Source organism: Helicoverpa armigera, chromosome 19, assembly GCF_030705265.1.
Source record: "Helicoverpa armigera isolate CAAS_96S chromosome 19, ASM3070526v1, whole genome shotgun sequence".
Taxonomy (NCBI): Eukaryota; Metazoa; Arthropoda; class Insecta; order Lepidoptera; family Noctuidae; genus Helicoverpa; species Helicoverpa armigera.
Window position 1 is genome coordinate 6,873,207 of NC_087138.1, and position 17,023 is coordinate 6,890,229.

At 36.5% G+C, this 17,023-nt stretch overlaps 1 protein-coding gene across 1 annotated transcript; it reads right to left on the reverse strand.

Annotated features, from left to right (window-relative positions):
- Nucleotides 1-1,462: 1,462 nt before the first annotated feature.
- LOC110373271 (succinate dehydrogenase [ubiquinone] iron-sulfur subunit) lies at nt 1,463-2,587 on the reverse strand. The gene has a single exon (XM_021330498.3). It carries the CDS (start codon nt 2,475-2,477, stop codon nt 1,518-1,520), a length of 960 nt encoding a protein of 319 aa, XP_021186173.1. The 5' UTR covers nt 2,478-2,587; the 3' UTR covers nt 1,463-1,517.
- Between the last annotated feature and the right edge of the window lie 14,436 nt (nt 2,588-17,023).

The following is a 17,023-nucleotide window of genomic DNA, read 5'->3' on the forward strand; positions in this document are numbered from 1 at the left end:
TGCACTGTACCGAATTAAGAGGTAACTTAATAAATTCAAATTCGATTTAAAATATACAGTCCCAGTTTTGGACCCTGAAAGCTGAAATTAACACGGATATGAAAGTTTTCGTCACACAATGTAAACCACAAACCGCATTAGTCGAAATTGTAAATAAAATTTTGTGAAATTCGTGCAGAATATTAAGTGCCCCAGTTAAAATTTATTTTCGTAGTATTTTAGCAGAGTCGCTTGCAGGATTATTTATTTAAAGAACTTGCTGTAATTGTTTGTCGTTTTCAAAATGTGGTTTTTGAAACGTATATTTAATTTTAATTGTGATTTATGTATCGATTTATGACAATGTAGTAGTTCATCGTCGTGGTTAAAAAGTTGTTGGTTGATAAATTGTGTATTTGTTTTATTCTACTCAAGAAACTATGATCACTCCTCTAGACTTCAATTTTTTTTGTTTGTTTGTACCCGTTTGTTAAAGCTCCGAAACTATCAAAACAATCTGAAAATTCTTTGACCGTTGGGCAAACTACCCCTGATGACATAGGCTATAATTTATCCACTATGCTTTATGCTTTATGGCAATAAAATAATTGAAATACAATTTACAAAAACTTATGTTTACTAAATAACAGTAACAAACGAGATGTAACGATTGTGATCAATAAGTAAGATTACCAAACCATCCTAAGGATTTAGGATTACCTCAGATCGACACGTAAGACTGGTACAAAAACAACTTTCTTTCTAAAGCCTTAAGGTTGTAACTACCCCGATTGGTTGCTCAAGAAAATCATCTCTATTGCTTTAAGAATAGAGTTGAAATTCGTTTGAAGAAATGAGTTTCAGTTGAAAGTTTGTGGCGTCATGTAGCATCAATACATCAGTTTGTATGATTTATCGTGCTGATCTTGATTGATGGGTTCCTCGTTATAAGATGTTCGACTCGTCCTCCCAAGGTCAAGGTCTTAAGGTTGCTAACCAGGAAAAATGGATGGAGAATAGCGGTGTTGGAGCAGTCTTGTAAGTAAACTAGAGGTCATGGCACACATGAACGACACGGTACGGCACACACGGTATGACGTTATGTTTTACATTCCTTCCATGAAGGTTGAAGCCCAAGACAGTACGGCCTGGGCGCAGCAACGCAAATTCGGTGCAGACGTGTTGTCTGTCGATTTGCGTACTATACAGAGATATTTTTATTGGCAAATTAAAAGAAATCAGCAGAGTTTGCGTTTCCAACAGAGAGGTGCGAGGTTACGTAGCGTGTTTGCAAAAATCCCATCGCGGCCGCCGCGCGGACTACGAGCTGGCACCTTGCGGACAACGCGTAGTTAGCGCGCTGGCAGCTAGCCGTAGTCTAAATTCGAGGCGACGCCGTGCTGCAGCTGTGCTATTGCGGTGCCGGTATAATATGACATGACCCTAAGACTAAACTGATCTAGGATGAAAAAAAACATACAAACACAATCATTATCAAAGTATATTAGCAAACAAAAAATATATAAATAAAACATGTTCTATGCTTTGCCTCTCGATCTGAGACAAGCCTCCAATCCCCCACCGCCGCCGCCACTGCTTAACTTCAGTGGGTCCATTTCTGGCGGTGGCTTCTTGTCCAGGCCACTTATGAGTCTCTTCAGCCTCGCTATGGCCAGTCCTGGGTTCAGGCCCTTAGGACATGCTAGTGCGCAGTTCAAGATGGTATGACAGCGGAAAGCTTTAAAGTCGTCGCGCAGATCGAATAGTCTTTGCGCTGAGTCCTCGTCTCTTGAGTCTATCACCCATCTATACGCGTGCAGCAACGATGCCGGGCCCAGGAACCGCCTCCCGTTCCACCAGTAGCTAGGACACGATGTAGCACAACAGGCGCACAGCACACACTCGTACAGCCCGACGAATTTGTTCCAGTCGTTCTCGCTCTGAGCAAACTGAATAGACCCTAGTGCCTTCGGCCCAGTCTTCCTGATCAGGTACGGTCTGATGGAGTTGTATTGCGCGAGGAAGTGAGTCATATCTACGACGAGATCCCTGAGCACGTACATGTGTGGCAACGGATGCACGGTGACGGTCTTCGCTTGCGGGATGGCGGTGATGCATGCCAGGCAGTTGTGGCCTTGCAGGCAGATCGCGCAGGACCCGCAGATACCTTCCCGGCAGGATCGTCTGAACGAGAGCGTTGGGTCCATGTCCTTTATCTTTATCAAGGCGTCGAGAACCATCGGACCGCACTTAGTTACGTCCAGCTCGAAACTCTGCATCTTCGGTACCTCCTTAGTTTGTATTCCTCCATAGCGATAAACTTTGAATACTCTTCGGGGCCCCACTGACTTCTTAGCAGCTGCATAGTTTCTGCGTGGTACCTGATAATTTGGTACGGCAGCTGCTGGGGATAAAAGATTTGTCGTACTTGATCTTATGATGTGTTGAAAACATAGTTTATAATAGAAAATCTCATTGAAAATAGCAGAATTAGCCATAAAAATTTATTTTTGTGAAATTCCGGATAAATTATAGAACAAACAAACGTCAAAACGGTGAAAATATTTGTTTCGTAGCTATTCAAAGCTGGAAAACTCGTTTTTAAATTGTTTTCGGACAGAACTATATTTTTGAAATGTGCGTAACCTTTTTGGTATAAAATATAATATAGCTTAGGTGAAACCTTTTTTGTCATTTAAGAAAATACTTCAGAAGACAACGCCTTACAAGAATCACACAAAAATACATATCCCAAAGAGAACAGCGTACCCAAAAAGGGTCAACAAAAATAAAGCCATGACCATACGAGGCACAGAAATAGAAACAAAGTAAAGAGTTTAGGCCGCATGACGTCACATCCCATTGTCCGGCAGCGCTCGGCAATACCTGCGCTAACAATATTCGCGTATCAACAGCCTTGTCTGCAGTAGGGACACCAAGCGTTTGAAATTTTAGGACTCTGCTGTAACTTTTTATTTATCGTCTACTTTAATTTTTGTTGTTTTTTTAAACTTTGGTTTGGCAAAACGTGGGTAAGAATATAATATAAAAATTAATGAAATAAAATAATTATAGTCTCTCATTAAGTATCTGTACAAATCACAGTGCGTAAAAGATAAAATATTCAAACGATTAGGTAACAAGGTAAAAGTACATAGTTCGTGTTAAAAAGTTTTTCCCACTTTTCGTCGTCATTATCAACACGGACAACCTTCAAAGATCAGTCAGTTTCTGAATTATTAATGTTAAAAGTAAATTCCTAGTAATAAAACATACTTATTTATACAACCATTAAATTCAATACCATTACAAATCCGTTTGAAACGATTTCTTCTTTTTTAATTAAAAAGTTAATTAACTTTTATAAAAGCATTCTGGAGACATTCAATTTAGGCCACGGTCAACGGGGCTTTAGGCAGATTGGGCTATTTCAGTTTTTTTTTGGTAAAAAATTGGTAATTTCGTACCCTTTGACGTCGTTCAATTTTGTCGAGGAAATCGGGTTACTATGTTATGTAAACAGCTGTAATGAATTTTCTGTTAGATTTTTTAAAGCGATTCAGGTATTAATAATGAGGTTGAAAAATATACACTCAAATGGTCTGATTCGTTTATGAACAGAGAGAAAAAATCATGTAATTTTGTTTTTTGTTGTTGGGTAACCTAAGCCATCATGTTTATTATTTTGTCATACATTTTGACTATCAAAATTTATAAATCTTTTGGTATCAATGATAACTTGTTTTTAATTATTTGAAAGTAAATAGGTAAAGGTATATCAATTTAACATAAATTGTTATTTAACAACTAGTGAAAAGAAAAACAGGTTATATTTTTTTACAAATGACAGATTAAAATATTTTATCCTAAAATGCTATCAAAGTGATAGTCACCCTACATTTGACAATACGAAGCTCACCGTCTTTGGATACATTTTTACAATGCATCTTCTGTATGTTACGTACGTGCAATTCAAAGAAAGTTTTACTACACTAGACGCTTTTCCATATAAAGTTATGGATTTTGTACCAAGCGTAAGAGTATGTTAAGATTGTACTTATGTAGAAATATTTTAGAAATAACAACTTTTATTGATAAATTACTGCTAGATTCTTTTTTTAGGTCATTACTTGCTAGCCCCAGGCCCCAGAGTTTGAGTGAACTTGAAATAAGATTCCATAAAAATCTATATTACTTTTTCCTTAATTTAATGAATCCTCCAAAAATTCTCAACCGATTAAAAAAAAGTCCACTGTTTCTTTATCGCTTACACTATACCTGAGCTACTTATACTATTTATAGCTTAGGCTATGCATATTTTGTCATCATCATTATCTCCCGAACCTTTCCCCAACTATGTTGGGGCCGGCATTCAGTGTAACCGGATTCAGCTGAGTATAATCATCGGCAAGGATATTGAGCCCTGACCTTCACCTGCGCAGAAGTGATTTATTGGTTTATTGCTTTATGTGTACAGTGCGCAAAGCGATCCCCACTCTTCCGCCGAGAGCTCAATATCCGTGCCGATAACTATACCTACCAGCGCTTTACAAGGAGCGAATGCCTATCTGACCTCCTCAACCCAGTTACCCGGGCAACCCAATACCCCTATATAACCTGGTGTCAGACTTACTGGCTTCTGACTACCCGTAACGACTACCAAAGCTGTTCAATGACATACTTTGTCCGGGTTAATAAATAAGTTCCCCCTTAACGCGAATGAAACAGCTAGTACTATTTAAAGTTTTACCTAGCATTTCAGTCTAATTTACAAGAGCACTAACAAGCTATGAAACCTATATGACGTAAGCAAGGTTTGCGAGCGAGCGGAGCGGTAATACTGAGAGCAAACGTGAACCGTGAATGTGCTCACTTCGCTCTTCATACGGAAAATTATCGGCGTTAAATTGTACGTGTGAATATCAAGGTGCAGAGTAAATATAGGTTCCTAGTTCCTACGTTGTAAAGCACTGGTACTCAGCTGAATCTGGTTAGACTGGAAGCCGACCCTAACATAGTTGGGAATAAGGCTCGGAGGATGATATGAGTTCCTACGTGTTTGTATGTTGAGTTATGAGAATGTTTGGAGCTGTATATCGTTTACACATACAACTGAATAACATTAAGAGCCTTTTTTTTTCATGCTGAATAAAAAATGCTATTACGCATGCCCCTCCGTTCCAAGGACAGGAGAGGGGTATGTTAGAATTTAATTGTGTACTTCCTTATTTACTTCCTTATGTACTTCTTTACGTACTTCCTTATGTACTTCCTTATATACTTTATTATGTTCTCCCCATGTGTACTCCCTTATGTACCTCCTTAAAGAACCTGGATTATAAATGCCAATCCGATATTAGAAAATGTAATAATAAATTAGTTAATTACAAACACTACTAATAAACGTCTGTAACAAAAGCCCAATCACAAATTAACTCGGTTAAGTTCTCAATTATTTGGTCCTTAGTTCCGAACGCTTCACTGACTTTCATCGACATTGATTAGACATAAAACAATAGAAATTTAATAGCTCTGGATATTTCTCATTAGTAGTTAAATAGCATTTCGTTATTGAATGGCTTAGGTATTTGCTCTGAATATAAAACATAGCTTATAAGGATTTTAGTATAAAAGGCTTTCTATAATAAATGCGCTATTGGTCCTAGTGATCGCAGGGTCGACTACCGAGCACAGTGTCCTGGGTTCGATTCCTGCGCAAGGCCGAAAGTGCTTGAGTTTTGGAAATTTTCACAAAGCACCCCATAGTCTGGAAGATGGCGGTGTTGCACACGCGTACCCTGGGAGGCCACGTTAAGCCAGCGTCCTCGAATGCTGTTCATTAGCAGTCGTTGATACAATTCCACCTTAGAATCTGTCAGGGTTTGAGAAAACTCTGACACTGGGGCTTGTGGGTGATTAAACCCGTAGACTCACATAAGAAGATAAGAAAGAAGTCCTGTAAGAAACAATAACATCCTAAATAAACAATACAAGGTGTTGATTTGCATATGTGTAATATTTCAGGAGGACGACATAAAATACGGAAATAATCGATTGAAATTACATTAGACGGGATATAGCTAATATGCGCTGCTTTTTTTGTCATTGTAATGTCATAGTATTTCAGAAGTAACCCAATTTTATGAATGGAATTTATGAACGATCGTTACGTATTCTTTGTGTTTGCGTTTGTGTGAGGGTGCAGCACGGTTTTAAGGTCAGTAGCACACGCGCCGAGTTTAAAATATGCGCGGGTGACATTGACGGATTTCAGAAAAAAATTACGTACCAGTTTCTTTGTTGATTTGGGTTGAGAATCATTAGCATAATTATTTCCTTGAATATTGCACGAATGCAAATCAACAGCTTGTATGTGCTATTCGTAACTGTAATTAATAATTAAAGGATTCAAGGAATACTTGAGGACAAAGCTTTTTAATTGCTGGAAGTTAAAGTATCAAATAGGTAATTATTTCAATTTCCGTTTCACGTTCTTGTGGATTGTGATGTTAAATGCTTTATGGCCGTATTATGAGGAAACATTTATTGAAAGCATTTAATATGAAGATTTATTTCGTTTCAGTGTTAGGTAGCCCGTTTATTGAAGACGACTATAGACTACTTTTATTCGTATACTATAGTTCGGGGTGAAACCGCTGACAGAAGGTACTTATATGGAAAACTAGCTGTTTTCCCACGGTTTCACACGCGTTCCGGGGTAACTTCTTATTAGGAGAAAGTCTAGCTTTCTAAAAGTGAAAACATTTTTCAAATTGGTTTAGTACCTGTTTTAGAAGCCTGGGTACAAACAGAAATCCTCTTTTTGTTTTAATAGAGATAAAATGAAATTTATTTAGGTACTGAACATTATCCAGAATAAGATTCCCTGGCTCATTATGTAAATTTTCTCTCAAACATTTAATAATATGAGTTTAATTTATAATTGCGAACAGAATGAAGTTTTCTCTTTGATTCTTGTTGGAAAGCTATTTGCATTCGCTTGCTTGTTTACTTTACAATTCTGAAGAATATAAGGCTATGACGTCACTTATTTATGTAGATTCTAGGGACCAAAAAATTAAAACGATAAAATAAGCTGTCGAAAGAGAAAAATAAAAGAGTTTGGAATTTTGGTCAGCACTATAACACCTTCGGTCATGTTACCTGAAAGTAAAAATCTTCTCCTATATTAAATCCCATGAACCATTAAAATTGTCCGGGTAGCTGGGTTGAGGAGGTCAGCTAGGTAGTCGTTCCTTGTAAAGCACTGGTACTCAGCTGAATTCGGCTAGATTGGAAGCCGAACCCAACATATTTGGGAAAATATAAATGATAATAAAATTGAAACTTTTCCCATAGGTGTACGATGAGAACAAAAACACTTTAGCTAGAATTTTTAACGACATCAAAAAAAAAAAAATAGATTCCCTAGTTTAACCGGTTTATGTATGCGCGATTATTTATGTTAACAAGAAGGTTGTGAACTATAATATTTCCAGCTCTAAACAGACATCAACAAACGACAAACATTGACTCCAACTTAATGAAATTTAGTAAACAGGGCGAAGAAAAGCAAGAAGTAAAAATATCTTCGACATCAGTAGACAGTATTAATTTCAAGCTAAAGTTTCTGAAGCAGTTAGCAAACGGTAAACAAGTTAAATCGTTTAAAGTTCACTTCGGTATAGCGTCTTGTTGTAAATTTTCTCTCAAACATTTAATAATATGAGTTTAATTTATAATTGCGAACAGAATGAAGTTTTCTCTTTGATTCTTGTTGGAAAGCTATTTGCATTCTCTTGTTTGTTTACTTTACAATTCTGAAGAATATAAGACGATCACGTCACTTATTTATGTAGACTCTAGGGACCAAAAAATAAAATGAAAATGATGATGAGAAAATAAGCTGTCAAAAGAGAAAAATTAAAGAGTTTGGAATTTTGGTCAGTAGTATAACACCTCAAGCCTTGAGGTCATGTTTCCTGAAGGTAAAAATCTTCTCCTATATTAAATCCCGTGGAACGATAAAATTTCCCGGGTAGCTGGGTTGAGGAGGTCAGCTAGGTAGTCGTTCCTTGTAAAGCACTGGTACTCAGCTGAATTCGGCTAGATTGGAAGCCGACCCCAACATAGTTGGGAAAAGGCTCGGGAGATGATGATGATCGATAAAATTGAAATTTTTCCCATAGGTGTACGATGAGAACAAAAGCGGAACCGGCTACTAAAAATCGTAATTGCTAGAATTTTTACCGACTTCCGTATATGTATGCGCGATTATTTATGGAAACAAGAAGGTTGTCAACTATAATATTTCCAGCTCTAAACAGACATCAACAAACGACAAACATTGACTCCAACTTAATGAAATTTAGTAAACAGGGCGAAGAAAAGCAAGAAGTAAAAATATCTTCGACATCAGTAGACAGTATTAATTTCAAGCTAAAGTTTCTGAAGCAGTTAGCAAACGGTAAACAAGTTAAATCGTTTAAAGTTCACTTCGGTATAGCGTCTTGTTGCCGTTCGAATTAATATTTAGATGCAGGGTTGCTGCGCTTGCATTTTTGTATGGTTGTTAGTTGTTACAATCTAGGGCTTTGCTCTGATTTCGAATGAGTGGATTACGCATAAAAAATCTCCTCATGAATCCCTCTGGGATCTGTGGGTGGAAAATGAATGAAAAAAGTTTAGTCGTTTTTGAGTTTATCGCAAACAGACATGGTGGGGGATTTTTTTAATAAGAAGTTTAAAGTGCCAAGGAATAATGTTAAAAAAAAAAGAGCCACGGCCAGCCTGATGTGTGTAAAAAACACTTTTTTTATTTAATTTGCTCTTTATTTATCTTCTTTCTTAGCTTCTTTCTATTTTATTTACTACAAGTAATGCAGTCCACTCTGCTTTATCTATTATCCAGTATATATTTACTCAATAATCTTAAACGCATCAAAATCATCGGACCATAGGTACCCATATTGGCTTGCTCGTTCATTAACATACGCCCATGTTCAAACCAACAGTTAGTAAACAACACAGCTACAGGTATTATTCTAGCGTGTACCCAAGCTTATGAATGCTCGATACTTGCCACGTCAAGCGTAATGTACTGTTGAGCACATATTGGCAATTCTACGACCACACAATTGCTGTGCTGGTTTCCAACGTCACATACTGCATGGTAAAGTAATGCTTGTTGTATGGAAGTGTACGTAGTTGGAGTAAATTAATTTTGAATTAATTTATTACGTGTCAATGATACGATAAATTAATTGATTGTGAAATGAAGTTATTTTTCTTATTTTTGGCTCCGAAACTACTGAACAGATTTGCAAGCAAAAAATCACTCTCTGTTGGGAAGTTACATTATACCTCGAATAATGCTTAATTTTATCCAAGTGCGGGAAGAAGTTTCTTCGAAACGCTAGTGAAACTGCGAGAAACAGCTAGTGCATAATATACTGGTACCTGTATCTACTTAACCCTTGAGAAAACAAACTTGTATGATGTTATGTTATTACTACCTATGTTAATGTTTGCTTAGGGCTGTGATCATAGCTGCTTATGCCAAGTAGTCAAGATATTATACCTGAAAGTGCTATAGAGTTTCTATACCAATGGTTTGTGATGCTAACCTTCTTGCAAATTACTGGCCGTACAATATTTTTTGAATAAAGAATGACAGAGCTTGTGTGGCTGACAGCTGAACTAACGAAGACTACCATTTTGAAATGTCATTATAAATGTTACCAATTTAGTATAGCTTCCTAAATTTCAAGGAAAACAGAATTTAACAATAAAATAAAATATCTGTGATATATTTACATAACCACAATTTAATTCTGCGTTATTTATTTATACATCATGAATACGGAAACTGCGAAAAACAAAATAGGTACCTTTATTTTCAGGCTTCATTGTCCTATACATACAATGGTGTTCTTTTTTTGTATTTCAACCATTTTCCAGACATCTCACGGTAAAAATCCAAGCAAACCAACTTATTTTCCCATTCATAACACTGGTATAACTTTTGTAACTGCTAAAAACATTCTAACCCAACTTTGCGCAGCCCTACAAACGAGAGCCCCAAGCCACCATTACATCAGTAATGACCAATTGAAAGTCGAAATTTTTAAGTACCGTCAGTCCCTCAGTCACTAAATGCAGCTGCAAGAAATCGTTTAAGAAGTCCAATCACGAAATATTCGAAAACTTCACTTCGAAACTTGGAGTTATTTAGTCAGTAAGGCTATTTCGTTTGCGAGTGCTTACAACTTTGTTGGAAAATTTGTAGTAAGATTTTAAGACAGTTTATAGTTCTATATCAGTAATGGAACTGCTGTGTATAAAAGCTATTTACCTCTAGTAAAAAAAAGTTATTATTATAATATACTAGCTGATTTCTTGGGGTTTCACCCCCGTCCCAGGGAAACTTTTGCCCTTAACCGGGTAAAATATTCTCGGGAATAGTTTAGCTCTCCAACAGTGAAAGAATTTTTCAAATCGGTTTAGTAATTTTCTAACCTTTAGGGTACAAAAATACAAACACATAAACAAATGAATGTTTCCTCTTTCTTATGATAGTATAGAGCGTAAGCAGACTAAGGGCGCATGAAATTTTCCTTCGCTCATGAAATAACCATAATCACGGCACTAATGATTACCGAAACAATAAAATCATTGTCACAGCATTTGTATCAATAAAGCTAAATGAGACTCATATGTAAAGATCATTTGTATCAGCTGGGTACCTATTCTTGATGAGAGAAAGATTGTGGGATAATTATCATACGGCACGTGTGACCATAACGTAAATAATAACGTGATTTTTTACTAATCACCATTTAAATATAATGTAATAAAAACTTAAAAATAGATTCAACAATATACCTACCTAAATTCATGTCATAAGTTTGAGAAATACTATGCTGTAAACTGCGTCAAAATCAGTTCGGCTAAACGTGGGAAAATCGTGCACAAACATACATACGACGTAAATCTGAGGATTGCCTTTTCTTACAGTCGATTAAAAATAAGTGCCATCAACAATTATCATTTAGTTTTAAAAAATCAACAAGTTTTCGCTAAGGCCACATTTTCTACTGCCTTCAAAACCAACGACCCTTCAACAGTTGTTTCGAAACCAGGTTACCAATAGAATAGAAGGTACTGCAAAAAGTCTTCAGAGAGAGATACGAACAGTCTCATGGGCATCCTTCGGTCCTTAATTTCCATAAAATGGCGTTAATGACGTCATCAACATGGCCATTTTGGTGGAGGGTGATAATGTCTATCAAAATGCTGTATAGAGAATAAGAACCAGGGTTGGAATGTGAAATAATAATCTTTTAGAACCAGAAGTAATAGTTGTGACCAATGTCATTATCTGCCTAGATTATTCCTATCTTCAACATTTTGGAGGTAACTTCTAGTTTATCCAGATACCGTTGAGTATCCATGTATTTTATGGAGTGACTGCCTATCTGATCTTCTGACCTCCTAACCCAGGGAGCAATAGTTAATCTTAAAAGTAAGTCTGGTATCAGACTTTCTGGCTTCAGACCACCTGTAACGACTGTCACAGATGTTCAAACGGCTGCCGGGTCCACAATTTAACGAACTTTCCAAAACGTGTAGGAACTCCCAATGCCGTGGATAGTCACCAATCCAAGAACCTACCACGTTAAGCATTTAGCTTTGATCTTCTTGTAGTAACTTGTCGTGTATGTAAATCCGATACCAATAATCGTGCATTACTTAGGTAATACTATTCAGACCACGTATGCAATATAATGCAAGCGTTTGAAATTTTATGGAAATGCTCTAGTGTTATCGTAATTGTTATTGTAACTGCTTCCAACGAGGGCTTAGTATGTGGCGGCTTATATTAGTAGCAGACATGGGGAACAAAATTACTTGCGGAGGTGTCATAGAGGAATATCTCCTAAGAAAATAGTGCGCCAAAATGCGGGTGTGCGAGGTACGAGGAACGTTAACGTCTATGCCCTTATACGCCTTCTTTGGAACCCCTTTTTTGCAATACCAAAAATTTTTGACAGATTCCACTCTTAACTGATCGCTTTGGATACACCCGTCGTACGTATTTTACCTGAAATAAGGCACCTGACCTACCTACCTTATGCCATCTCCACACATCCCTTACTCTGTGGTAGTAGAGTAGGTTATTACACAAAGCATTACATAATACTTGTAGTTGATCAGAAACAAGTATGAATATTTTTGACTGCACTTTAATATGTATCTGTGTATTACATATCTTATAAGTTAATAAATAAGACTCCATTCCTGGATCTAAAATATAAAATTTTCTTTTGGTAGAAAAAAAATATGAAATAATTCTGAAATTGCTTTGCTATGTAAAATAGTCCAGGCGCCTAGTCAAACAAAACTTTATCCATTGAAACTAACTATACATATAACTTATGTGACATAATGTGTCTCTTATCTATTGCCAATATTTTAGTATATTAGGAAAGTATCAAAGTTTTTATATTGTAGTGGAACTTATATTGCTGTCAACCCTATTCTAGATTTAATCGAAATCACTTTTATTTTCACGATTTTATGTATCTATTCGATTATATGGTAGAATGTGAATAACTTCGGAACAGAAATATGAATATATTTTGCATACCTATACTTATTGTAGGTGCTATTGGGAAAAGGGCAACGCTCGCGAAGTGTTGTACATATTTCTTCTATTTTACACATTTCTTGTTATTCAGTACCTGAATTGAGTACCTATAGGTACTCAATTCTGTTTTTCGTTTATTTAATTTCAGATAATTTTTTTCTAGTGTTATTTGCCATTAAAGTAATACATCTCCCTCAACACATGTATTATGCAAAGAAAGATAATTTCGACGAAATAAGAATTTATATATCAAGTATATGAGTCGTTCTTTTGTTTTCAATGCAAATGCAGATGAATGGGACGGGCAAATATAATCGCGTTTCTCACAGAGTTTAAGTATATAGAATACGAGGAAATCCACTTACCTACATGCACCGCCGTTCTTCCATGCCTAATCCCGCTTTTAAAATGGCATGTCATACGTATAGACTGGCGCCGTGCCTACATTCTGTGTAGAAGAATTTTCTTGGTGTTATTTTTGTTTAATGTTTTGTTTGTAAAATCTAAACAGAATTTTCTTTGGTACTAGTTGATGTGTGTTTGTAACCATTACCAACATTATCCCCCTTATTAATAGGTAAGTACGGAGTAAAGTTATTCTAAGTTTATACCTATTAAATTGCCTGTTTGTATGTTCGCAAAAAACCTCAAAAACTACTGCATGTATTTGTATTCGGTTTTCGCCAATAGATGCCTACATAGATTAATGACGAAGATTTGGAAGTATCCGGTAATTGATTAAAAACCTAATCGAATGAGAGCCCCGTTTTTCCTTTGATATTACGAGGTCCAACTCGACATTCGTGGACGAAAACTGACATTATTCCATTTATAATATTAGAACAAATACTGTATGGAATGGGAGAGAGATCCGTATGATTAACCGTGACATCATGACGTCATGTCACGCTGTCCTACGTGAAAATGAAAGAGAGAATATCTGAAGAGCCAAAACGAATGAACTGATTTAAATTAATAAATAGCTAGACTATTTATGTACCCATGGCTGACTTAGCACACAGGCTACTTTGTATCCGCGTGCGGGATGTAGTTCCCTTGGACGTGGTCGGAATTCCCACCTCTATAAACTAGGTACCTCATATCAAAATTTCGCTGTTTCATTGAAAATACACTTTCGCATTTTTTCAAAATTTCCCATTTGCGTAGAAAAAAGTTACTTTTAACTAGGGTAATTAAGTTCAGGTAAACATATATTTTAGATACCTACATAATTATTTTCCTGTAACAGGAACATGCAAATAGCTTACGCATCGCACCACGTTTTCACATCATTACTTTGTCACGTAGGACAGTGTTCGTAGTAGGACGTCGCTATATTTTCGCGTCACCTAAGTGAGACATTACAAATTACGTTCGGCGCCATTTATTTGGCTTGGGAAAGCCAAAATGGCCGTTTTATGTATTTTATTTATAAACAGTAAGAGTTATTTATTGCGTCTGTGATGCTGAGGAAGATAGGACACGACTTTTACTGCCTAGAAGCTTTATTTTGTGCTTAACTACAGCGGTTTTGGTAATTGAACTTGACAGCCAATTTTAGTTCGTTTTTTTTTTGTATTGTGTCTATTACTGAAATGTTTCTTTCTATACAAATAAATTGTAAACAAATTATTACTTTATTCAAATAATGAAATGATTTTTTTATGCGTTGTGTGTTGTTTATTTTGTTTCATGTGATTGAGAAACTCGTTGTTAGAAACGCTCTCTATTGTTACAGAAAGGTTTTGCTAATCGAGTTATATATTTCTTCGAAAATATTCAAACATACTCGTAATTTCTGCCTTCCAACAATAAATCTAATTCTAATTTGCCAAGTTGAATAAGAAATGGAAAGTATGTGTATCTGATTAATTACATTTTCTGCAAGTCTATAATGTGAGCATGAAAAAGTAACGATGGGTGTTATTGACAATATCTACAATGCGAGTATAAAAAGGTAAAAATAGATAAAAAAATACTGTTAACATACGATTTCTATAGATATTAATTTACAAATATGTACATTTGCCAAATTGTTGTGGAATTTTAATCAGAGATTAACGACCATGGAAAAGTATGTACCTTTAAAAATATATAAATGTTTCGTGGATTACTTTATTAAAGTAACTTTCTACAATCTTACAATTAAGGTCGTACAATTAGCATTTAATATTCTTTTTGATGTAAGTCTGATCCTTCGTCGACAGTGGGTTGAACTCTCCCCACGCCGCCACCGACTTTAGAAATAAGCCACACGGCTATATGAAAATGGACAAGTGCGAGTTGGGGTAACTAAAAGAAGGTATCAATCATATAGATCTATGTAGGTATGTGTGATAGGTATATCGGCGATTTTGTTATATTAAAAAGTAAAGTTTGACCAAAAACATTAGAACACAAGTTAATTAACAAATTCTTGATTTTGATTTGTTTCTTTGGAATTAAAAAATAAGGAAGTTGTCGACCTCAAAAGCTTCCTGCAATTTCCTGCAATTTCTGGCCTTTCTAGGAAGAATAGGTCGCAAAGCACGTCCTATCACATCCTTCTAGAAAGTTATACAAGGTTTTTACTCAAGGCGTCGAAATAAGATTAAGTACAGAATAATTCAGCCGTTAAAGCCATTTTCTCTTTTGATTGCTAACGGAACTCTAAAAATTACATCAAATCCAACAAATCTGGTTCTATTTTTAGGTTGTTAATAGGCTTACTCCATTTCAGTGGCTACTCAATGGGCTCAGACTCTCAATGGCGCAGAGAGCAAGATAGACAAATAGTATTACAATCGATCATGAATTGACGTCAGAGGTCCAAAGAAGCTTTTAAACTTTGAACTGTGACCAGGCGTTTGACGGAAAGTGCTTGCTTGTTTGGTCAGCGGAATATATTTAAACTGTTTGGAGGTAAACTGATATTTATGACTATAGTGCTGTACCTATAGGGATAACACAATCATCAGATCTAGTTGCTCTGTGGCCAATGATGACTATGATGATAATATAGGAACATTTTCTGGAACTATGGATATTATGACAGTTTTAACTCTAAAGGTTGGGACTGGCCCATATTAAATTAAATATTGTTTATTTCAGGTAATTAGCCATAACATACACTAGATACTTACAGACTAACACAGACATCATGACTTAAACTTTGAAAAAATAAAATAACAAAATTAAAAACTTAACCTAAATGTAATTAAAAATTAATGAAAGTCTTTCATCTCTCGGGTTAGATGGACGTTATGAAACACAGAGGACACAATTTTGTTGGTACTCAGGGCTGCTCTGCTGTAGAATGACACCCTGAGCTTCTGTACTAGACTAGCAAAACCTGCGACACTGCTCTCAGCGAACATGTCAGTCGCACTACACCGCCAGGGCAAGTTCATCACTACCCGGAATGCATTATTATATTGTACACGAAGAGTGTTATACGCACTCCTCGTGTACCGGTACCAGAGTTGGCTGGTGTAGAACGACTGACAGTACGCCTTGAACAGCGTTACCTTCACCTGTTTAGAGCAGTGGTAGAAACGCCTGGCTAGCATGTTCCATAAAATTGCTACTCCCCTGTAAGGTCTTCCTTTTAGCACGCCTGCCGACGTATCTACTGCTGGAACTCCGTGCCCAGAAAAATCGGGATGAATTTTGTCCAGATAACCCAGGTCGTCTGGGAGTAGCCAATGTTCCTGCAGTGCAATAATGTCATGTTCTTTAAAATAGAATAAAATAGAATAAAAGAAATAGAATAAAAGTTTTTTATTTACAGCTTTTCAGTGATACGAATAGTTGTCACTATCCATATTAGTGGAAAGTTCTCATCAATACAAAGAATATAAGCCCAAATACGAGGTATTTTACATATTCAGTTATCGAGTTCCCTCGACCTTCTCTGGTCTCCATCATCAGGTCAGCTCCAAACCTTCACTGTTGAATAGTGTTTTCAGGCATACACCTTTTTTTTTTTTTTTTAAAGACGTAAAAAATCATCAAATGACCCCTCCCGCTGTGGGTTAGCAGCGGTGAGGGAGTGTCAGACTCTTACTGACTAAAAGCCGTCGTGTTCCGTCGTAGGCCTTATTATGTGCTAGGGCCGCGGTACCTCTTTCGAACAACCCGCAGCCCCGGCAGGCCTTGGCCCTGCTGGTCCCCGCTGTTCAGGCATACACCTGAGTGTTAAGTTTTTACCCTATGTATGCCTACAACTTTCGAAGGTTGCCCTCGATTTCTCAGGGTTTCCATCATCAGATCCTGACCTGATGACTATGGGACCAACTGGCAGCAATTCCGCGTCAAACAAAAAAAGAATCACGTAAATCGGTTTATAAACCTCGGAGTAATCGATGTACATACATAGAAAAAAAAAAAAAAAACATACCGGCCGAATTGATAACC

Excerpts from the sequence above, each read along its gene's own strand:
- LOC110373271 (XM_021330498.3), bottom strand. The coding sequence starts at position 2,477 with ATGGCTAATTCTGCTATTTTCAATGAGATTTTCTATTATAAACTATGT.